Genomic DNA, 23776 nt, shown 5'->3' with positions numbered 1-23776 from the left:
AAAAATCATCAAAATCGCGACGGATTTGCCCCCAGCTCAGAGGGGGTAAATTCACCAAGCCCGTAATTTGGCAGATCCTTAAATGTGGCGGAAATAGCATTACCGCTGCATTTAAGGGTTACCGCCAAACTCGTGATGAGGCAGAAGGCTAGAGATCAGAGTCAGCCCTGTTAGACTTGAAAAAACAAATGGACGCCCTCAAAGATGAAGGCAAGCCCTCTCTCCTTCTCCTCCAAGACCTCTCAGCCGCCTTTGATCTGGTCGACCATAAAATCCTCTGCAGTCACCTTACCTCCGCAACCAACTTCTCTGATCAAGCCACGGCTTGGATTACCTCCTTCCTAGATGAGAGGTCCACCCGATTCGTCCCTGAAGTCGCCTCTACCCACCCCCTTCACCAATCACATGTGGAGTCCCCCAAGGCTAATGTGCCTCCCCCACGCTTTATAACATATTCACTAAACCCCTTTTCGACCTCCAGGACTCAATTGGAGTCGCCTATACGAACCACACTGATGACACACAGATCCTGATTTCCCTCTCAGGCAACTACACAGAAGACTCACTTACCTTGAACACAATCTACTCTACTATCCAAACCTGTATGGCTTCGAATGGCCTTTGTCTAAACGATGAAAAAACGCAGATCCTGCTGGTTGGTTCCCCTTCAGCCCTAAAAAATCTAAGTCCACTCTATGCCAATTTCAGCATTGACCAGCTTAATATCACTGTCTCAGCCTCAGTAAAGAGGTGTCTACTTGGACTCTTCACTTTCCATGACACACCAGTTGAATCATATTGCCACTTCAGCGGCCTACACCACAAAACTCATGAATGCTGTCAGACCTTTCCTAGCCCCAGCCAATTGCCTCCCTATTGCCAGAGCCATCATCGGGGCAAGACTTGACTACTGCAATGCTCTATTTGCATGCACATCCACTAGCAATGTCCACATATTACAAGTCATCCAAAACAATGTCATCACAGCTGCCTTCAACATCCCAAAAAGGGAGCATATTTCGGAAGCAAGAAGAAATGCACATTGGCTGCCAATCAAAGGAAGTATCATCTTTAAAACAGTGGCTACCACCTACAAAGGTCTCTCCAAGACAGCGCTGCCCTATCTGTCTCAAAGTCGAGTCAAAGCTCAATCCTCTAGACCAGTAAGAAAGGCCTATGCGCACAGACTAGTCATTCCAATAACTAAGAGAGCAAAAAGTGAAGGCTCGAGCTTTCCCTCAGTTGCCGCTCTCCAGTCGAACGCCCTCCCGTCACACTTGAGAGCGCAGCAATCTTAGTGGATGTTCAGAAAGGCTCTGAAAACATGGTTATTCACCTAAAGACTTCCTAACCATTCTACTCCTTGGTTATTTCCATTGTAAGTCATGTAAAAGTACCTGGTTGTAGCAGCACCTAGATGCCTGAGGGTTTTGTGCGCTTAATAAATGTTGTCATGGGAAATGTCCTTGCAGCAGGTGAAATCACAGGCACACAGGTGGCTTTGGAAATGCACACTTGGGCTTCATTTTTGCAAATACATTCGCTTTCCACCAAAACCTTCTACCTTTCATACTACAACTACACGGCCCCCCTCTATGTCCGTATAGATGGTGACCAGCCATTTGCAACCTGGACTTGGTACTGACCCTAATATACGTAATAGTCATTTTACTGGCCAGAGGAGAAGCTCACTCAGAACTTGTAGGCCATGTCCCTCGGGTACAGGACACAATCAACCCCAGGCATATTACAGGCTTGTTGGACCTTACTAGTGAGCTGTAATATGCTTCTTTAGGTGTAGCAAGCCAGAGACACTTTCTTGCAGAGAAGATACGTTATTTACACAGGCATAAGTATTTGCATGTGCAAAGAACGCGCTGCAGCTGGTAGGAATGTATTGTTGAGGAGTGAAACTGTCCCCCGTCTGTTGACAATGGTGCATTCCTTGCTTCGCCGCCCAGTGAAAACAAGGGATAGGTAGCCGTTTTTGCCAGAGGGGGAAACACAGCAGGGAAAACCTGTAATGTCACAACCGTCAAGGCCCATCAGAATGTGTATCAATAAATTAAAGCACTGGTCTTCAAATTGTGAGGCTGGCCCCCGGGGCCCGAAAGGTCTCCAGGGGGGCGCAAGGCTCTCCCAAAAGGGAGTAGGTGACTGATTTTAATAGAAAATATAAGCAGAAATGACATCTGCGGGGCTCAGCACCAATATTTATTAATCAAGAGGGTGCTCAGCAACAGCATTTTTACGCACGGGGGTAGTGGGGTTGATTACCACTGAAAGTATCCTGGCCCGTTGCCACCTCCCTGAATGTGAAGAATTGTAACTCAAGTAAACTGCCTGAGACTGGCTCCCCTACCCTGGGGGAGTGTTCAGGTCGTACAGGTTAGTAGATGGGATCTCCTTCAGCTCAAACCAAAGCTTCACAAAAGAGTGTGTGCTGACCGAACCTTGTACAAAGGGGAAAGGCACAAGTTTTCTTTTCCAGCAGCGTTGCATAGAGGGAGCAATGAAGGTGGACACAGAATTGCCTCAATGAGTCCATTATTCACCTACATTTATTGTGGCCTTATTTAGACTCATTACCACCCAACTTCATTAGCGTTAGCGCTCACCCATCTGGCAGTATTACCGCCAGATCATGGGTTTGGCTCTGTTAGTCCCCATTGGGTGCATTGGACCCAATGGGGAATGTTGGGGAATTTTTGGCGTAATTACCCTGTGTAATACCGCCGGCGGTAATTGCACCGAAAATTGGCATTTTTCCAGCATTTTTACCCCCAGCTGAGCTGGAGGTAAACACGCCAGACTCAAGATTGAGCAGACCGTTAAAGGCAGCGGTAACACAGTTACCGCCACATTTGAGGGCTACCACCCAACTCGTGACCAGGCCCATAATGTGTTATCGTCTAATACTGCATATTTCTCATGCTGTCCTATTTACGTGCGCAATCAGATGTTCTTTTACTCATGTATCTTATCACTTATAGTTATGAGTTCATTCGATAATAGGTTTTTAATGTCTTTAAAGGAAGAAGAGAAGATGATTATTCACAAAAGATTCTAATTACAAAAATGCTTGATGTTCATGATCTTGATTTAACCCATTCTCAATCCCCCTCATGGTGTAAATCCAAAAAGCTACGCTTTATCTCAGTTTTAGTTCCCAATTACCACTGATGACCAATGGTGCAATCCATTCCCATCCAAGAAACCTTACTTTATTAGGTGCTGCACCAGTATGCTCGTGTTGCCGATGTACACTACATGGTTGTTGCAAACCGTTGTTACGTATACCTCTTAAATATTCCCTGATGCATTCTCTTATATTTCTGATGGTACTACCTTGATCTTTCTTTCCAAATATACGTATGATTCACAATACCACCCATTTTTGATTACAGTTCATAATGATTGGCATTCGGCAATGCAATCTTTTTTGTCTGATCAAATGCATAGATGCAGGTTGTACATTTTCCACATTTATAAAAATCCCTTTGGTTTCTGTAACAAGCGTGTTTCTTCAGTTACTTTTCTAAGAAAATGTGGATTGTCTTTGTTTTGCAGTGTCTGTTGGGAAGGGAAGAGGCTCTTCCCACGCCCCTAGCCGATACCGAATGAGAAATAGATGCTAAGAGAGCACATCCAGGCAGCAGGGGGGATGGAGGGTGCACAGCCACCGTAGTGCATGCATTAGAAGCTATATTTATTTATTTTATTTTTTACATTTATAAAGCGCACAAAACTGCCCTTGGGCATCATGGCGCGGCTACAGGAAGGCTTACTTAGTTGCAGATAATGACAAAAAGACACAAATAAAATGACAACGAGCCAGTCCGAGATTCGTAAGGGTTACAGGCAAATCTGGTACTGACAAAAAAAACGACTGTACATGAAATACTCATGTAGTGGAACGAGAGCAGCTTAGTAGGAGGTTAAGGGTTACAGGTGAACCGGCTACTACACATAAGTATCATATTGCACCCGCAGGTAAGAGCTGGCAGGTGGTGCTAAGGTGTGCGTGTGTGCTTTAAATGAATAACCTCGTTTTCAGGGCTTTGCGGAAGGCAATGTGAGAGGGTTCATTCCTCAGTGATGGTGGCAGGGCGTTCCATTGTTTAGAGGTGATGAAAGGGAAGCTGGCACCATCAGCCTCAGCCCACTTAACCAAGGGGGTGTAGAGTTGTTGGACCAGTGTGCTCTGGTGGGCCTGGACGAGACTACTCTAACTAGTTTCTCCTAAAGGTATGCTGGGGATGTGTGTGTCCGGCACTTATGAGTGATGGCAAGTGTCTTGAAAAGGATGCGCTCTTTAACAGGGACCCAGTTTGCGGAGCGTCTAGCAGCTAAGATGTGTTCCCTCTTGGGTATGTTGAGGGCCATGCAGAGAGCGTTATTTTGAATTGTTTGAAGTCTGTTGACATTCTTTTGCTGAAGTGCCAGCTAAGAGGACATTGCAGTAGTCTAGTTTAGCACCTATAGTGGCTCTGGCAATGGAGAGACAGGTCTGGGTAGATAGGAAGGGTTTGACTGCGTTGTACAGCTTGGTGGAGTAAGATGCTAAAGATGCAATTGCGTTTACTTGACGTGACATGGATAGTGTGCAGTCCAGGTAGACACCAAGAGTCTTAACGGAGGTTGACACAGGAATCTGAGTGTTGTCGACAGTGAAAGAGGTATACTGCCTGTTGAGTTTATTGAGTGTTTCCTTGGGACCGACTAGAAGGATTTCGGTTTTGTCTCCATTTAGGCAGAGCCTGTTGGCCTCCATCCAGGCTTGGATGGTGGCGTAGACGGAGTCTAGTGTTTTCGTGTCCGCTTCGTAGGTGCCTGAGAGGCGGAGGAGGACCTGGGTGTCATCAACATAGTTCGTGTAGGCTATGCCGACCACATCCAGGATGTCAAAGAGTGGTTTGGTAAAAATATTGTAATGGGTGGGAGAGATACAAGAGACCTGCGGGACTTTACAGTGTATAGCGGAGGGCGCTGCACAGGCCTGGTCTGAGAATACTCTCATGGCTCTCCCTTCTAGGAAGGAGGAGATCCAAGCAGTGGCTTTATGGGACAACTGAGCTGAGGTAGTGAGGTGTCTGCATAGGGTCTTAAGGTCCACTAGGTGAAACGCTGCATATAGGTTGAGGAGGAGGAGTCGTGCCGGTTTCCCTTCATTGATCATTTCACATAGTTGTTTTTTTAAGTCCAGTAAGGCTGATTCAGTGCCATGACCCAGGCGGAAACCCGATTGACGCTTACCTAGAATGCAGTTAGTTTCTAAGAAATGTTGGACCTGAATGTATGCTGCTTTGTCCAGAATTTTTAGGAGGAATGGGACAGTGGTGATGGGACGGTAGTTGTTAGGGGAGGTTGGGTCTATAGATGTTTTTTTTAGGAGCAGGCATACCCAGGCTTCTTTCAGGCAAGGGGGGACCATACTTGATACAAATGAGGCATTTATGAATGCAGTGAGGAATGGGGCTAGGGTGGTTGCGCAGTCCTTTATTTTTTTTAGCATGGCTGTTTTTATGCTAGGGCACCAAGGTTCATCTTTCGAGATGACCTGTGTGATAGGATCAGGGTCACTACTTCCCTGACGATAGCTAACATCTCCTTAGATTCCGATTTTGCATTAGTAATTCTGGTGTTGAAGGAGGTGGATTTAGCAAGGATGTTGGCTTTTTTATATTGAGTAGCTATCATGTTGAATTCTTTTTCCGCTGCGAACCATGAATTGGCATGTTTTACTGATTTCACTTTTTTAGAGATAGTGGGACTAAGGATTCCACTGCTATCTTGAGTGTATCGTTGTAGATTTCTGCTAGCAAGATAGGGTCATTTGAGAAAAGAGGTTTGAAAACAGGCAAGTCGAGATAAGGTAGAAGGTTCTCTTTAGTTAGTTTACGGGAACTTCTAGCAAGTGTGGGCGGTGATAGTAAGGTGTGAATTTTGGTTTTGGTATTTTTGGGGATGGAAAAAAGAATAACATGGTGGTCTGTCCAGGGGCAGGGAGAGTTAGAGCTGACTGAGGCGGAGCAGTTGTGGTCCACAATCCAATCTAGGATTCTGCATTTTGAGTGAGTGAGGCTGTTCACTAATTGTTGGAATCCCATGGTGTTTAGGGCTTTGGCGAGCGAGTTGCCATGCAGGTCTTTAGGGTCATTGAATCCCAGGTTGAGATTGCCAAGGAGAATGGATTTGGTAGCAGCTTTTAGGTTGTTACCAATGAGGTGTAGCAGGTTTTCGTTGAAGTTGGCTGCTGGTCCAGGAGGTCGGTAAATGATGTAGATTGAAATGGTGCAGCTGGGCGATGGAGAGAGCTTGAGTTTCCATGACAGCTAGGAGGGCTAGGTTCTGGGTGGTGAGAAGGTCCAGGATCTCAGTGGAGTGAGCTGGAATAGAGCGTGCATTCATGATGGCGCAATGAAGGGGAATGGGGAGGTGCGTAGAGTTGGAGGAGGATGGGCCGTGTGAGTGGCTGTGGAGTGGTGTGGTTTGGGTGACCTTGTCTGTCGGTAGAGCCTTTGTGAGGGCTGGGTGCGATGGTGGGGTGTGTCTTCAAGTACACAACCGAACTGTTGCGAAGGGCCTGAATTGGCTGAGCAATTGATGAGGAGCTTATAGCTTTGGGCGATGAAGTGTTTTCAGGAGAGACTTTTGTTATGGGTGGGTGGACATACATTTAGTGGATATGAGGGCCTGAGATGGTGAGAGTAGCTGGTCTTGGGTGTGGCTGAGAGGACTGCAGTAGAGCTGGTGCAACTGGGACCCTAATTGGGGCGCTTAGGTCTTGGTAGGAGGGGGGTGATGGGTGGGGTAAGAGTGAGCTCTGAGTAGCTACAGAGTTGGTGGTGAGACAGGCGGAGGATGAGGAATGATTGTTAGTAGCAGAATCAGTACAGGACCCAACAAAGGAAAGTGTGGGGTGCCTGGTTGCAGGTTGCATGAAAGTCTCAGCAGATTGATGTCAATTTTGGGAGAGAGACCACTTGCCTGGTGCGTATGAGCTCTGGTGTTGCTAGGGTAGGTCTGCCGCCGCAAGAATAGGCGAGCGTAGGACCTAGAGGGGAAGGTGCAGACGCCAGTACGCTAGGCTGGGGTGAGTAGATGCGGGTGTGATCACAATCTTGGTGACTGGCAGCCATCTTAGAAGTTAGGCCCAGGCGCAGCAAACATCATTATGCGTGTTAGTATTAGATCCCTTGAATGAGTGCAAACATCACCCCCCAACCTGATCAGGTTTTAGAACCCATACAATCCTCCATTGTCCAAGAGGCTACAGGCCCTTGCGCCATGCAAGATCCTGAGAAGGGAGCAGAGCGCCTTTTGGCGTACCATCCCACGGAATAGATAGCAAGGCCTTCCTGCCTCCAATTATCCCCACATGCCCACATGAGATATACAGACAGAAGTGGACTGGGAACCAAAAGAGGCCCTGGAAATAATTTTAAAAGGGGCCCCATATCTACACATTTTCAACAAGCCCAACCATTTTCTTATGGGAAAATGTGGAAATACAATGGGTTACCACACAAAAGAGGCCCAGGGTGCAGAGGCCTACTGGGAAATCTCCAGAGTTCCCTATAGGTCAGTTCACCCCTGTTCACAGATCCTTTCATCCTGAGACTCCTGTATGCCACAGCACCATTCAGACCCAGACCACTGACCATAAAACTTTTACACCCCTTGATCGATCACCAAGATCAGAAGGCAAGGCTATCGCGCCTTCAGAAATGTGTCATGTGATTTGTGCAGCGAGGTAAAGGGTGCCATCAAACTGTAGTCTAAAACGAAGGTGGAGGAAATTGGGGCTGATCTGTCTGGGAGTGAGTGGAATGTGTGAGTTAGTGTGACCTCGGCTCTCCCCTGGGCTTATCCCTGCATCTGCTAGGTACATTGTTACAACAATAAAATAACATTGGTTTTGCAAATAACTAATTAATTGTTAGGCCAGCTTCACTGCGGATGATGAGCCCAGTAACGCCCACGTGGACGAAGATGGACAGATGAAGATGGACCAACAGCTTGGCATCCCTTATGGAGCAGGCCCTCGATGTATAGGGCCCCTCCAGACAGTATTATAGAATTGTACTATATGTAATTAGGTCATCAGTGACTTCGTTTGTGCTTATAATGTGCTGCACATGCCTACAGAGAACAGAACGATGGTGGCAGCAGAGTTCTTTGCTAATGCACTTCTATTTTGTAGAAATAAATACTTGTAATCCTTCCAAGCAGTGTCTTGTGCCTTTTTCCCTAGCGGGCTGTATTTTTTCTGGTGTGAGCGTGCAGGTCATGTCTCAGCTTTTCTGGAAATTATCTCGGTTTTATCATCTAAATATGGACATAATTCTTTATCTACCAACAACACATGCCAATTTGTGTTAACCTTTTTGTTACATTGTGATTGTTTCTTGAAGATCTTATGATAAATGGAACCTTTTCTGTCATTTCTTTCAATGTTGACACTTTCTCTAAACTGACATGACTTGATTGTTTTTCTACATATCACCTTGACTCACATACTTTTTTCATATGATGACCCCTTTCTAAAAACTCGTCCTCAAGTTACACATCCCACATGTTTAGGCATTACACAAGGCTATCCCCTGGGTTGCCCACCTCTTGCAAACAATGGTCTCATACAGCACATGTGTCTTGCAGTTTGCACATAGCTTACAGACTCAGGTCTGAAACGTTAGGGCTATCTTCAGGCTACAGGTACCAAACAGGCTAAGTTCATAGACACAGATGTTTTTCTTTCAAACCATAACTCTCCCATCTCTGAAGCCAAATAATCCCCAAAATGTTTGTATGTTTCCTTCTGCAGTTTGACTTCTGTTCCTGGATGCCCAATGCTCCTGTCTCCATGAGAAACCCTCCACCCAGTGTAAAGGGCAGAGGCACGATGGAGAGCGTCTTGGAGACCCTGCCAGAGGTGAGCAGCACCTGCACCTCCATCTCAGTCTTCTGGATGCTGACTCGTGGGTCCGCGGACATTGTAAGTACTCAGCATACCTCAAGTACTGTTGTACCTGTACTGTGTGAAGGTGGGTATGTTTGTGCTGTTACTGTGCTTAGGTTAAGATTGCACAGCTTCTGGTCATGTAGCACCATTTGTGTGTGAAGGAAGCTTGCACCACTGTAGTCCATTCTATGCATGTTCAGCGTAAGGGTAAAGGTTACACTGCCTGTGTTGTACCCATTGCTTGGGTGATGGGAATATGAACTGTGGCAGTCTCTCTGTAGCTACCAATCCTGTAACTTAGAACTGTTACCTGGCCCCACCCCTGTCCACTAAGTGGCTCAAAAGGTAAAAACAAAAAGGAAACAATTAAAACAGACCTTGCCAAAGATCCCAAAATGGTGGAATGCCCCTGGGAATAAAGGACAACCAAAATTTCTGTATTTCATATTTTTTTCTCTGTCTATCATGGAAAGGGAGAAGAGGCTACATGTACTCCCTTCTCCCTTTCCATGGCGGCCATTTTTTTGTTTACCTTTTTTTCATTTACTTCAATGCTACCATGGAAAGGGAGAAGGGACTATGCGTATTCCCTTCTCCCATTCCATGGCAGCCATTTTCTTTGTTTACTATGGCCGCCATGGGAAGGGAGAATGGACTACGTTTCCCAGTACGTGGCAGTCATTTCTTTTTTCTTTTTTTTTTGGCTGCAAAACGCAACGCGCCTAGCAACTAAAAAAAAACACCATTGGTACCCCAGTCTAATGGGCCAGGGTAATAATGGCAATAAGCCCCTCGCCACGGGGGCATTACAACATCAGGTAATGTCTGCGTGTCAGGTAATGCTCGGGCATGTAGCTATGGGCCCTGGGGCCATTACCTGATGCGATTATGCCCCTGCCGCTCAGTTCTTATTGCCTAAACATAACATGCAAATATTAGTAATGTACCTGTTAAGGATTTCAATCAGGCGATACACTCTTCTCCCGGCCTAGTGTGCAGCGCAATGGAAAAACGTATTTAAGATATAGATTCAATTATTTCAAAGATGTACCACTCGTATCACACCCCTTACTTTACGAATACCCCAGGCCACGCTGGACCAGAAATCAGGCTGGTTTGTAAAAGGTATTATTTATTTACTTGGTTAAGATCAAAATCACAATATATATTTTAATAGATACACAACAATCACCAATGGGGTGACAGAACGCTGAATAATATCTTTAGTACACTAGGAATAGGTAATAAGCAAAACAAAGACAGCACAGAAAATAATATTTTTGTGTTGGTTGAGATCAGATAGCACTGTGGTTAGCAGTTCCCCCTGCAACCCTTCTTAACCCGCCCAATAGGCAATGTCAAGAGATAGGAGGATAGAGCAGGTATTCAGGAATGTACAGGTCAAACAGTGTCTCACATCCCCCTTCCCCCTTTACACAGAAAGAGAAAAACGAAGTGGGCTTTTCAATTGTCAGAATGACTTTTAAAATCTTTAGCATAGACTGGGCAAAAACACCAAATACGGTCTAAAATACTTAAATTGCTCTAAATTTTTATGGGAGCCGCTTTGAATAGTTGCACACAAACACAAGCAATGATTTAATGCGAATAAAACATTTGAAATCTTAAAATCCAAGTTGGAAGCAGTTTAGAGCTATTTTACACGTGTGAACATTTCTCAAAATTAAATTTGCGGCAAACTTTTCAGTGCGCGATATTCGCGATAACGGGAGAATCACACTGAGTTGAAAAGGTACAGATGTTAGCTACAAATAGGAGTTGAAATTTTGTTTCTATCACGGAAACTGAGGGAGTTACAGAAGTTTTAGTGAAGGTCGTTTTTGTAAAATAGGCGCGAGAATGAAACGGAAATGCACTTTAGAAATGACAAATGCGTTTGCTTACACTATATTGAAGACTACCAAAAAGTAGAATGTCACACAGGAAGGTCATTTACGGCAGATTATAACAGTTCAGGTGTGATACTCTGCTTTCTGGTTGGGTTTGGGAATTACTTTCTTAATCAATCAATAGGAAGTTAGGACTTAGGAACACATGTGAGAGAAGAATCCATGCAAAGATAGTTCTGACAATTCTGGTTCTAAATAAAAGATAGGATGGGTAGAAGCTAGGGACAAGACTATGCAAAGGACATGCGCTATATGACACAGTTCTTCCTATTGATACTCACTGGATAAGTTTTAAATGGGACCGTCAGGATTCTGGACCTATCAGGGACTGACAGCTGGGCACATCGGACTGGGCAGAATCAGCAAGGCGCTCTGGCCCCAGCACGGCACAGGACTGGACAGGGTCGGCAAGGCGCTCTGGTCACTGCACGGCACAGGACTGGACGGGATCTGCCCTTCTTGGTTGTGAGGATTTTTAATTCAGCAGGCAAGCAGTAACAGCACAGCCCGGCTGTATTATGATGCTTCCCCTAGGCTTTTGGGGTTCTGTTCTAGAATTTGAGGCCTAGCTGAGAATGGTTCAGCTATGCAATTGGCCCTTGCTTTGCCAAGTTTCTGGAGTCTGGAACAAGGAAGATGTAGATTTCAGCAGCAGGGTGCTCCGCCAGCATCAGGATGGTCAGTGGATCTGTGTGTCCCTATGTCTGGTGAGCTGTCTCTCTTTATGCTATGAAATGACATCATACAGGGGGTGTGTGGGCCGGCTTATCTAAGCTTGCCCCTTTGTGCTGGGATAGGGTCAATACTTCATCTCTGCCTTGCAATTTGAGTGATTGACTCAAGGCTTGGTGATGTCAGGTTTATGATTCTCTTTTACAATCCTCAGAGACCTCCCTTTAGCCACTGGTCTCAAAATCGGATTTTACCTTATAAACACATTTCTACATTAGTTACTTTTATACAAATTACATATACAGATGCCATATTTTATATAGCAGCTATTCCTCAAAACCCTGCAGCTGTGGGATAATGTCTCCCCTTTCCTCAGATTTTTGTGCCCTTTTCACTATGAACATACTTTCCGATTTTTCTGAAACTTTCCACAAATATGCGTATTTAACATGGAAACATGCGTGTACATTTTCACAATTCTAACAGTCATGCATTTTGCGTAAAATCACATTTCTTGCCATTCCTTTCCAGAACATGTCACACGGTTTTGTCACCTCTTAAACCGGGCAGCCAGAAATTAAATGAACAACTCTGTTATTTTTATATTTTTCACAATTTTGGCTAGCAATTTATACGTCTTTTAAAAAGTGTTCTTTGTTAATGTTCAGCCACAGATGGTTGTTTGGGTCCGCCTCTTTTTGTCTCTCTGCAGTCCAGGAGCAGTCTCCTCTTTGTTTGTTCCTTGCAGAGGCCATTTACGACCATCCTCACACTTCGAATTTCCTGCTGCAACTTGTCATTGCTCCTTTTCCCTCTGTAGACCAAATTCTGTCCCAAACTAGCAATTAACACTTCCCTGCGAGTTCATGCTGAGGTAAGGCCTTCCTTCTGTGAGAAAAACCTGTTATTCTAGTTTTGCAGCTTCAGCCGGGTTTAATTTAATTGTTAAATTCTTTTGGCTTTTCCTTTGCTCAAAACAAACTTGTTGTATCAAATGACAAATAGAATTCTCATTCAAGATGATTTTAAACATGTGGGATCAAAAACAACTATAATATGCGTTGCTATCAGTAACAGGCCTCATATATTGCAAACATTTGACTTTCAGTTCATATCATGTTAAAGTTTAATCAGGAAGGCCCCTGACAGCTGTCATCACAGGTCGCCCTCTGCTGCACAGAGATTTTTTACGGATCCACAGACAGGCCACTTTTGCTGTGGAGATTTCTTTATGCTCTTAGCCTTTCAGGACATTGTACGTTCACAGTGATTCCTTAAACTAAGTGAATTGTAGCACCCAGCGAGCATTTTGAATATTTGAAAGGTGTTCTGTACCGGCATTTTGAAGTTTCAGCAGCAAAGAAAAGGTGATTTAAAGCACTATTGGAGTTTCATTTAGCAAAGCACTGCTTTTTCCTTCTGCACTCCACTTTCAATTGTTGTGGAGACCAGTGACACATTTCAGTAGTGAGAGCTCTGTTATACCACTGACAACAGGCATGGCAAATTGGGCAGCCATCTTTTTGTGCGTTGAAAAGCGCGGTTTTCAGGGATTTTGGCGCGCAGAAGGGTTTTTCAGATATTTGGAAGTTTCTGGCACCACCTGTTAGGGAGAATTCTCCTTCTAGGGCTAATTTCCCTCACCTAGTGAGTCCCCCAGCAGCTTTGCTGGATTTCTGGAGTTTATTTTTTCCACCTGGTAAGAGTGTACATCCTTTTTCCACTCTTACATGTGTTTTGGCCTATGTGTTTTTACTCATTGTGTGATCTTGGGCACTGGAGCACACCACTCTAGGTGCCCCTGTTCTTGTATGGGTTACACTGCACCCTCAGTGTAGTAACCCAGGGTTGTCTTTAAGACTTCCCTCTGACTCCATTTCACTGGGGCTGACTACTGTCCCCCAGAGAAAGGTACATAGTCATTTTTACCCCCGACCCAGTACACCCCATCTTACATGGAGTACTGGAAAGGGCTAATCTGTACCCCTTTTCTGTCTGTACCTCCCTGAGCATTGTTTCGCTCTTTTAACATTTAGACTTGGCTGGTGGCAGTGGTATCTACCCTAACTTTTCTATCGTGATTATATTAGATAAACATGGTACTGTTCTTGGATATTATATTAGCCTCGAACATAAACCCGCTTGACCAAATCGTCTTTCTTTTGGCTCCGGTTGAGTTTTTTCGCCATTTCTTTTAGTTAAAGTCCTTCTTGTGTTTTACTTTGCGTGGCAAACTAGGTTCGCCTTCTTTGTTCACCGTCTTTTGGCGGGCTTCTGCAGAGAAGCCCTCCTCAAGGCGCTTTGGTGTCTGGGTGGGCTGAATGTGAGGGAGGGGTGTAGACACCCCCTGCACAGGGTATCCTAGGAAACCCAAGTCGCACTTTGCCATGATTGGCTGAGGTGGTTGTCCCGGCTGGACAACCCCCCTGCTGCGTGATTGCAGCCAGGCTATGTGAATGGGGGTTTTGAACATAAAAGGCAGGTCTCTTGGGCTAGAAGTCAGAGTCGCCTCTGGAACTACAAGGAACCGAAGAGAAGCGGAGAGAACGACAGCTGCTGCAACTACCCCATCCCGGTGAAGCCCTGCTGCAGTCCTGAGCTATCTACCCTTTGACGACTAAGAGGAGATCCAGTCCGGAGTCTTCTTCCTTTAAGCCTGGTGGGGATAACCAGCTCATCTTCTTCAGCCAGAGATCTTCGCCGTGGTCGAAATCGCTGCAAACTGCTGTAGTGGTCTGGATAGCCACCTGCCGAGTCTCTCCTGTTTTTAAGGAGCGCACCTTTTATTCGTTGTCACTGCTGCCGGCTTCATCCCTGTGTGGTGCAGACCCCCTTCAGACGTCCTCCTTCACAATGAAGCTTCAGGAATCATGGGTCTGTGGGAAGCCAACAGGAACAACTGCCAGGGCACCAGCTGCATCATTGGAATAAGATACTGTGCTCTACTCGAGGAAACTGGGTGAACCCCCTTTTCTTCATCCTCAAGGCTCGCCCTTGTCTTCCCTCCTTCTTATAACTTTTGCTTCTGAACATTGACAATATCAAAGTACTTTTGGGCTATGCTGAATCGTGAACTGTCCAACGGTGTGATCTTCAGCAACAGGTCTCCGGTGTCACTTAACCCTGGCTCCGACCCTTTGACTTTTGAACTCCTGTTTCTGAGTGTTTCTCGGTGCTGTCTGCCTAACCTAAATATTGCCTCTGATTTTTGACTCTAACTCCCTCTGGGTATCTCAGGTGCTAAGTGTGTTTTTGCCCCGGTAGCATTTCATGTCACGGATACGCGTTTATTGAGTAGACCGAATTGTCAAAAGGTGATTGCAACCGTATCCACAGTATCGTGTTTTGTTCATAACACCGGTTCATTCAAACACAGGGTACTTACCTTGAGACATACTGTACAAAGTGAATTGGTTAGCTGCAGAATATTTAACGCGTGGTTTTGTTTAAAGTTTAATAGAAGTGTTGGTTAACTGATGGTTTAAAAATAAATGTACTTATATTTTTTACCTGAAACCTTCAGTCAGTGTTTGCTTGAGCCACAGTTTTTGTGGTTCCTTTGTGTAATCTCTGCTACTGCTCATATACTCTTGAGATAAGCCTGGCTGCTCTGGAACTGCTACCACTATAACTTAGTAGTAAAGGCTTGTACCAAAGGTAAAACTTGTATTTCCACCTGTGGTCTTAATTGTGTGTAGTGGTCCCTAAGGGCACTGCACAGGATTCTGCCTAACACCACCATAACACAGTGATGCAGCATAGCAGAGCAAAAGTGGGTCAATACATCCCACATACCCCTCAATTTCATGTAGGCGTTAGTAATTATACTCTGTTGCAAAGACTTAGAATTCTCACAGGGCTTGCTGATATTTAAAGGAAGTGACCAACCAAAATGCATAGCAATGTAAAGTCATTGTTGTAAAGTAATATTAAGTGTTACAACCACTGCATTTAGTCGGCAATGGGCCCTCAGATAAAACAATCAGGATTTGAAAACGTTCATCTTTGGTGCTTCGATTTTCAGCTATTGCACCTATAAAATGAATACTCTATAAACGCATGCTTTCCCCAACTTTTTAAACCCTGCACTCCGAGACATTGGGCCTCATTACGAGTCCCATCCAGTGACATAAACCCGAGGCCGAATAGCCAGGGAGCGGCATCAGGAGCATGTCGGGAAGCCCTGGTGGCTCAATGCGGTACATGGATAAGGGTTCTTGTTACTTGTAGTGCCTTTATGTAAGACCTGGGAACAACCAGACCCCTGATTCCTGACACTTTCTGATCCACACCCAGAGTCAACATCCCTCTCTCCAGATCCACACCCAGATGCCCCTCCCTCCAGATCCACACTCCGGTCTCCCCAACCCTCCCTCCAGATCCACACCCAGATTCCCCATCCCTCCCTCCCGATCCACACCCAGAGCCCCATCTCTCCATCCAAATTCACATCCAGCTGCCTCATGCCTCCCTCAAGATCAACACCCAGATGCCCCACCCCACCCTCCAGATCCACACCCAGATGTCCCATCCCTGCCTACAGATCCACACCCAGATGCTTCATGCCTCACTCCAGATCCACACCAGAGCCCCATCCCTCCCTCCAGAACCACACACAGATGTCCCATCCCTCCCTCTAGATCCACACCCAGATGCCCCATCTCGCTCTTCAATGTCCAAACCCAGGTGCCCCCATGTCTTCCCCCAGATCCGTAAGCAGATGCCCATCCCTCCCTCCAGACCCACACCCAGATCAACCATCCTCCCCTCCAGATCCACACCCAGATGTCCCATCCCTGCCTCCAGATCCACACCCAGATGTTTCATGCCTCACTCCAGATCAACACCCAGAGCCCCATCCCCCCTCCAGATCCACACCCAGATGCCCCATCCCCGCCTCCAGATCCACACCCAGATGTTTCATGCCTCACTCCAGATCAACACCCAGAGCCCCATCCCTCCCTCCAGATCCACACCCAGATGCCCCATCTCGCTCTTCAATGTCCAAACCCAGGTGCCCCCATTTCTACCCCCAGATCCGCAAGCAGATGCCCATTCCTCCCTCCAGACCTACACCAAGATCAACCATCCTCCCCTCCAGATCCACACCCAGATGCCCCATCAGTCCCTCCAGATCCACATGCAGATGGCCCATCCCTCCCTCCAGATTCACACCCAGATTCCCCATTCCTCCCTCCAGATCCACACTCAGAGCCCCATCCTTCCCTCCAGATTCACACCCAGATGCCCTATAATTCCAGAATTTCGCCGCTTTGACCTGGAATGATCTGCCTAGACCCATCACCCGTTTGAACCAGGGACAAGCATCCTGTATTTTGTTAGAAGAACATAGTACTTTGGCCGGGCAATACAGTGGGACCAACATCTTTAGGTAAGAGGGTGCTTCTCCATACACATATTTGTGAATAATAGTACCCACTTTTAAGTTAATGCGGTCAAGAATGGGTACCTATGTAGCTCCCTTCTATGAGTTGAAATGTGCTCCCGCCTGGTAAGATTATTAACAGTGTGCACAGTGCTATTTTGCAGCACTTGACATTTATTGAGATTTTTGGATGAGGCTCTTATCAGTATGGCGTTACAGTAGTCCAGTCTTGTGAGAATTGTGGCCCGGGCAATGGTTGCAGTGTTGTCTCTGGAAATGAATGGGTGTATGTTTTTTAGAAGATGGAGGCAGAGGTTAACATTTTTTTGGCAAGAGGTTGACATGAGCATCAAAATTAAGGGAGGTTTCTAGGCAGATGCCCAAGGTTTTCACCTGGCTAAGGAGAGGGATGCTAATTACACCAATGTGAAAGCTAGAGTAGGCTGGGCTTAAATTGGCACGTGCTGCCTTTGAGACAAAAATCAATAATTTGGTCTTGTTACAATGTAGGCAGAGCCAGTTGGATGACATACAGTCATTGGTATGGTGATAGATTGTACAGAGCGATGGAGTCGGCCAGGTAGTCTCCTGTAACCTCTAGGACCAGCTGGGTATCGTCTGCATAGTTGGTAAAAAACACACCGAGGTTGTTTAGAAGGGCACAAAGAGCCGGATGTACACCCAGAGCCCCACTAGATACACACCCAGAGTCCCATCCCTCCCTCTAGATCCACACTCAGGTTCCCTCTTCCCTCCCTCCAGATCGACACCCAGATGCCCCATTACTCCTTCCAGAGCCAAACCAAGGTGCCCCACCCATCCCTCTAGACCCACACATAGATGCCCCACATCCTCCCTCCAGATCCACACCCAGATGCTCATCCCTCTGCCCAGATCTACAACCAGATGCCCCCTCCCTCTCAGGTGCCTGTATTCCTACCTCAAGATCCACACGCAGATGCCCCGTCCCACCCTTCAGATCCACACCCAGAGCTCAATCCTTTCCTCCAGATCCACTAGCTGCTCCATATTTCCCTCCAGATCCACACCTAGATGCCCCACACCCTCCCTCCAGATCCACGCCCAGATGCTCATCCCTCTGCCCAGATCTACAACCAGATGCCCCCTCCCTCTCAGGTGCCTGTATTCCTACCTCAAGATCCACACGCAGATGCCCCGTCCCACCCTTCAGATCCACACCCAGAGCTCAATCCTTTCCTCCAGATCCACTAGCTGCTCCATATTTCCCTCCAGATCCACACCTTGATGCCCCACACCCTCCATCCAGATCCACAACCAGATGTCCCCCACCAACCCCCTCTATGGACCACATTCTAGACACCTGTTAGTTAGTCCACAGATCCCCTTTTCGTTCCATTCCACTGCCTCTTCATGAATCATCGTATTCCCCTCCAAGTTAGCCCATATGCCCCATCCACTGTTTCTTTTCTTGCCCTCTGACCTCACTTTAGCAGTTTACAGAATGCACAATTCCCCTTCTGCCAGTCCCCTAGCGGTGACCTAGGACGTATTATGCTTAAAAGTCACGTGACAAGGAGGAGGTGCAGCGCATTGATATGGTCTGTTCTTGATGAGAAATAGTGTTTACTTCTATTCAATAAACAGAACGCAACGCTCCGCCTCCTTCTCGTCACGTACCCTCTTTGTCTGTGTGAATTGCTGTTCACAATGACCAAGTGTCAAAAGCGTACATTCTGCACAATTTAAAATGACACTCTTGTCCTTGTAAATTGTGCTGAAAAAGTGTGCTATTTATCCTTTGTCCTTGCGAATAGACACTACCTTAAAATAAATACACAGAAACGAGAGGATGAATATTTGGAGATATGGGGGCCATTCAATGAACTGTATAATTGAGGTTAATTTATCATTGTAACAGTTGGATGAATTGGGGTGAACACGTGATTTGTGAAGACGTGAGTGAATAGGGTAATAATGTGTGAGTTGAGTTGTGTTGTTTTGTTTATATATGTTTGTGTATGTCTATGTTTTGTTTTCTCACTTTTATATATAGTAATATTGCACTGAGTTAGTTATAGTTGATGATTCTCTGATATATTTCTTCATAGTGAAGAATGGAGTTTATTTATGTTTTTCCTTAGTGGAAAGAGTCATTTGTTGTTGTTTAGATAAAACCCACTGACTTTAATTGATGATTGGGTTGTGTTTAATACTTTGAAATGACAAAAAGAGTTAAAACAAATACACATGTTGTCACAGTTGAGGTGTGCGTGGCCAGGGTTTACACATATGTCAATTATGCATGTCATGGCTTCTGGCTTTCTTTTCACAGATCCCGCTGGGGTCCTATTCCGAAGAATATTTCACAGAAGAAGAACCCAAGCGCTGGCTCCGGGACTTCCGGGTACGTCTGGAGCAGATCGCCTCCCGCATTGAAAAGAGGAACGAATCCCTGAACCTGAAATACAACTACTTGAATCCCAGAAATATCGAGAACAGCATTTTCAAATAACACACACATGTCGAGGCCCGGATGTGCAATGGGGTGGGGTGAGGCACGCCCACACTGTGTGTTCTCCTTAGTTTGTGCTTCCTTTTCCACTGTTCCTCAGTCCATCCACAGCACTGCATGTTCTCTCCATCTCGGCGGCTTCCATGTCCTCTATCTCCCCTTCTCTTTAATCAGCAGGTCCTGCCTCTACCAAGTGATCAATCCAATTCAAAGGAGCAGCACCATTCATCGTTTTTCTTTTAAAATATTATAGCAATCATCAGTGGCACCAGTGTGAATGGCAGTAGACTTTATGTAAATTAGCCCTCAAATGAGTACACCAAGTGACTGTTTTCAAATTAATTGTTACCACGCTCTTGAAAATGCTACCAAGTATTAAGAAAATATTCATTACTGGAAGCATAAAGATGGCATGTCTAGATTGGTGTATCAATCTCTCTAGAGGTGTAGATTGGTGTATCAATCTCTCTAGAGGGGGGTGTACTGGAAGCCTAAAGAGGTGTGTGGACTGGAAGCCTAAAGATGGCATGTCTAGATTGGTGTATCAGTCTCTCTAGAGGTGTGTGTACTGGAAGCCTAAAGAGGTGTGTGTACTGGAAGCCTAAAGATGGCATGTATAGATTGATATATCAATCTCTCTAGAGGTGTGTGTACTGGAAGCCTAAGGATGGCATGTCTACATTGGTGTATCAATCTCTCTAGAGGTGTGTGTACTGGAAGCCAAAAGATGTCATGTCTAGATTGGTGTATCAATCTCTCTAGAGGTGTGTGTACTGGAAGCCTAAAGATGTCATGTCTAGATTGGTGTATCAGTCTCTCTAGAGGTGTGTGTACTGGAAGCCTAGAGTTGTCATGTCTAGATTGGTGTATCAGTCTCTTTAGAGGTGTGTGTACTGGAAGCCTAAAGATGCCATGTCTAGAGTGGTGTACCAGTCTCTCTAGAGGTGTGTGAGCAAGCGCTCTTAGGTGTGTATGCAAGTCCATATGTGTGCATGTGCTTCGATGCACTCGGGAGTTGGTGTGTATGCAAAGGTGTGTTTTCATGCTGAGATGTGCGTAGGCATTTGCTGTGGCATGTACATGAAGATGCGTGTTTGCACAACAGGGGCGGACTGGGGCATAACATTTTCTTGGGCACCAATGAAAAAGTGGCCCACAGTTACAAATGGGAATTCATTCTGTTTGTGACAGACTGTCTGAGTAGTACCCAAGGGGGAGGTTGTTGATCAAATGTGATGCAATTTGGGCCTTTTAAAGAATATTCATTCAGTAACGCTGATCAAAACAACTAGCCTCACAAAGTAACTTAGCAGCATGGGAAAAAAAAGTGGCTCACACTAGCATTTTGTATTTTTGTTTTGGGCATTTCCCTATTGCCCTATAGGCCATTCCGAGCCTGGTGCCCACTGTTAGGACAGTTTTTCTGAAGTCCAACTAAGGGTCTAGAAAAACCATTCAACTGAGGCAGTACAAGACTCCACTCTTAGTATAAGGCTGTACCACCTGAGTATGTGGTAGCGTAGACAGAACAGCCAGGCTTATCTTAGGAGGGAGAGAGGGCAGTAGATACAGTACAAGTGAAATTGTAATACAAAGGATCCAAAGAAACACTGAAACACTATGTATTGTAAAAGTAAAGGATTTGTTTAAATACAGGTAGGCCCATATAAATCTAGGGGTTAAGTAAGTACTAACACATTATATAAAATCACAATATAAAAACACAACACTATACTTGCAATCACCAGACCCAAGTATAAACCTTATTTGGAACACCTAACAGTAGTTCTAGGGCAGTCAAAACCTAGTTATACACATTTAGTATAGGTCAAGCCTATTCTTTGGGAGTAAAAGACCAATAGTTACTTTCAGATTACATTTAGTAATACAAGGGCAGTAAGCCCTTCCAGTTGTACAGTGACTCTTGGAACAAATCACATAAACAGTCAACTGGACAATATACTTGTGTTGAATAGTGAAACACTTATCCTAGGTGAAGTAAAAACCTATAACTACATTTGTCATAACACACAGTTATACCAGGTGAGTAAAACCTAAGGATGTAGTATACAATTACAGATGCTTTTGAAATCAGAGAACCCCAGATTGAGGTAAGCAATAACTCTGGTAACTTATTTTGGATGGCACACAGCTAACACATGGTAAGTAAAACCCACGTACTTTAACTTCACAATGAAGGGGAAAGTAAAACCCAATGTCACACTTTAATGAATAGTTATTCTAGGTAGGCAACAACCTAATGTAGACTTATTAAGCACAGGCTAGCAGCAAGTCAGGGGAAGCAAGACCCAGTTGGGGGACACTCATACAGTTATCCTAACAGGACAGGATCTGGTGAAACCAACACATTACTTTTGTAAAGAGGCACAACCTAATCACAGGAGAGTAAAATACCTTTACATCTACTTTCTATTAGACTGGCAAAACAGTTGCTAAGGATGAAAAGATGTTAACCATACTTTTAAGAATAGTGCATTACACATTCAAGATCAGTAAGAACTTTTTTAACTGTTCAATCTTAGAATAACAGTTACCAAACACATGATTTTTTAAATTTTTTTATTTTTTTATTTATTTGTGTATGTTTATTTAGAACTTTACAAAAACGAGAAGATAGCTTGCGCAGAAAAAACAAAAAGAAAAGTCCAGTGGCTGCACAAGGGTGGGACCGTCAACCCTCTATCCTCTGCAGAGTATATTGCAGTATTTTGATTGATGCTAGTAGCCAGGAGGGTCGATCCCCTCCTATCAGTCTGTTCCAGCAGGTGTCTCGTCCCACCCATATTCCTCTGAGCTGAAGTGCTTTATGTAGGCCGATCTCAGGTCTAGGGTTTCTGGGCATGAGAGCAGTAGGTGCCTGATAGATTCTGTTTTGGCGTTGCAAAGATGACACATGTTGGAGTCAGATAGGCCTCTGATGTTTAGAATATCGTTGGTTTCGAGCAGATTCAACCTGATTCTGAGCATGTAGTTTCGTGCCCTCCTGTTTGGAGGTATTGCATCGGCTCGTTTAGTTTAGAAAGCGAGGCGGGAAGATGGAGAAGAAGTTTATTTTTGGTGGCTAGATCTTGAGTCTGGATCCAGTCTAATTCTTTCAATTTCTTGTAAACTCTCAGAGGATTTGTGTTGAGGTCAGCTTCCGAACACATCACTGTATCCAATAGGGACGTATTTTTGCCTTTCCAGGTTGTTAGCATTTTGACTTTGCCGCTTTGTAGTTCTTTGTTCAACAGGCCGAAGATTTGCTCACTGTCGGCCGTGATGCATTTCCTGAATAACCTGAGTGAGTTTAGGTTGACTGTTGCTGTTAGTGACAATAAGCTTAGCTCCCAAAGGATTGCAGCAATGGATGTGGACTTTGGGAGACCCAGGACTGTTTTCCAGAACTTGCTCTCCAGTTTTTGCCAAGTTCTTTCTGGGATTGTTGGCATAGCCTCAGCCCCGTAGGTGATTGAAGGGACAACTTTTTTCTTGTAAAAGTCTATTGCCGGGATGCACGAAAATTTACCAAATTTTGAGTCAATCGCCTTTGCTTGGGAGGCTAATTTCTTTAGCTTTGTTTCCAGGGCGCTCTGCATGGATAATTCGTTTTTTGAGGGGTCGATCTGGACGCCTAGATATTTGTAGTCGGAGACCCTCTCAATTTCTTTTCCCTCAAGGAACCATTTGAATTTTTCAGAGGTTTTGTTTTTCTTCTGTCCTCCTTCCAGTATCATTATTTTTGTTTTTTCTTGATTTATTTTTAAGTTGTTTTCAGCGGTGTAGCTCAGGAGGTTAGATAGTTGTCTCTGGAGGCCGATCTGGGTCTGACCCAGGAGTATTAGGTCGTCAGCATACAACAGATGGCTTATTTTCGAGGATGCAAGAGCCGATGGAAAAGTATGTTCCAGATCTACTGAGCCCCCATAATCGCCGATGTATGCAAGAAACAGTGCAGGAGCTAGCGGGCATCCCTGTTTTACCCCTCGCCCAATCTGAATTTCGTCTGATAGGGCGCCTCTTTGGGAAAGTCGAACCCTGAGGGAAGTATCCGTGTGGAGAGCTTTGATTGGTTGTAGTATTTCTTGTGGACAACTCCATCTCTCCAGTTTTTCCCATAAGCGGTGTCTGTCGACAAGGTCAAACGCCTGTGAGAGGTCGATGAAGGCGATGAAGATTCGAGATTTTTTTTTCCCAGGCTTTGCTTTTTAAAGTACTGATCGCTAAGATGTTCGCCGTCGTGCCCGTGTTTTTCTTGAAGCCCGATTGGCATTTATCATTGCATGGGGCAGATTCAGCCCAAGATTGAAAGCGATTCAGAAGTAAACTTCCAAAGACTTTGCCGATGC

The 23776-nt window shown here is 45.2% G+C and overlaps 1 protein-coding gene and 1 long non-coding RNA gene across 3 annotated transcripts in view; one reads left to right on the top strand and one right to left on the bottom strand.

Moving 5' to 3' along the window:
* LOC138568676 (hydroperoxide isomerase ALOXE3-like) overlaps positions 1-19846 on the top strand; it is a 411617-nt gene extending 391771 nt beyond the window's left edge. Inside the window, exons 13-14 of the mRNA XM_069646461.1 lie at positions 8828-8998; positions 19248-19846. Of these exons, the coding sequence (XP_069502562.1) occupies positions 8828-8998; positions 19248-19427 (351 nt within the window). The 3' untranslated portion in view covers positions 19428-19846. The remainder of the gene's footprint in view (positions 1-8827; positions 8999-19247) is intronic.
* The window catches only part of LOC138568684 (uncharacterized), a 342089-nt gene that overhangs the window by 222057 nt on the left and 96256 nt on the right, over positions 1-23776 (bottom strand). The window lies entirely within an intron of this gene.

This window comes from Ambystoma mexicanum, chromosome 1p (genome assembly GCF_040938575.1).
Source record: "Ambystoma mexicanum isolate Mex_15411 chromosome 1p, UKY_AmexF1_1, whole genome shotgun sequence".
In the NCBI taxonomy this organism is placed as follows: domain Eukaryota; kingdom Metazoa; phylum Chordata; class Amphibia; order Caudata; family Ambystomatidae; genus Ambystoma; species Ambystoma mexicanum.
This window is presented reverse-complemented; position numbering and strand designations above follow the sequence as displayed.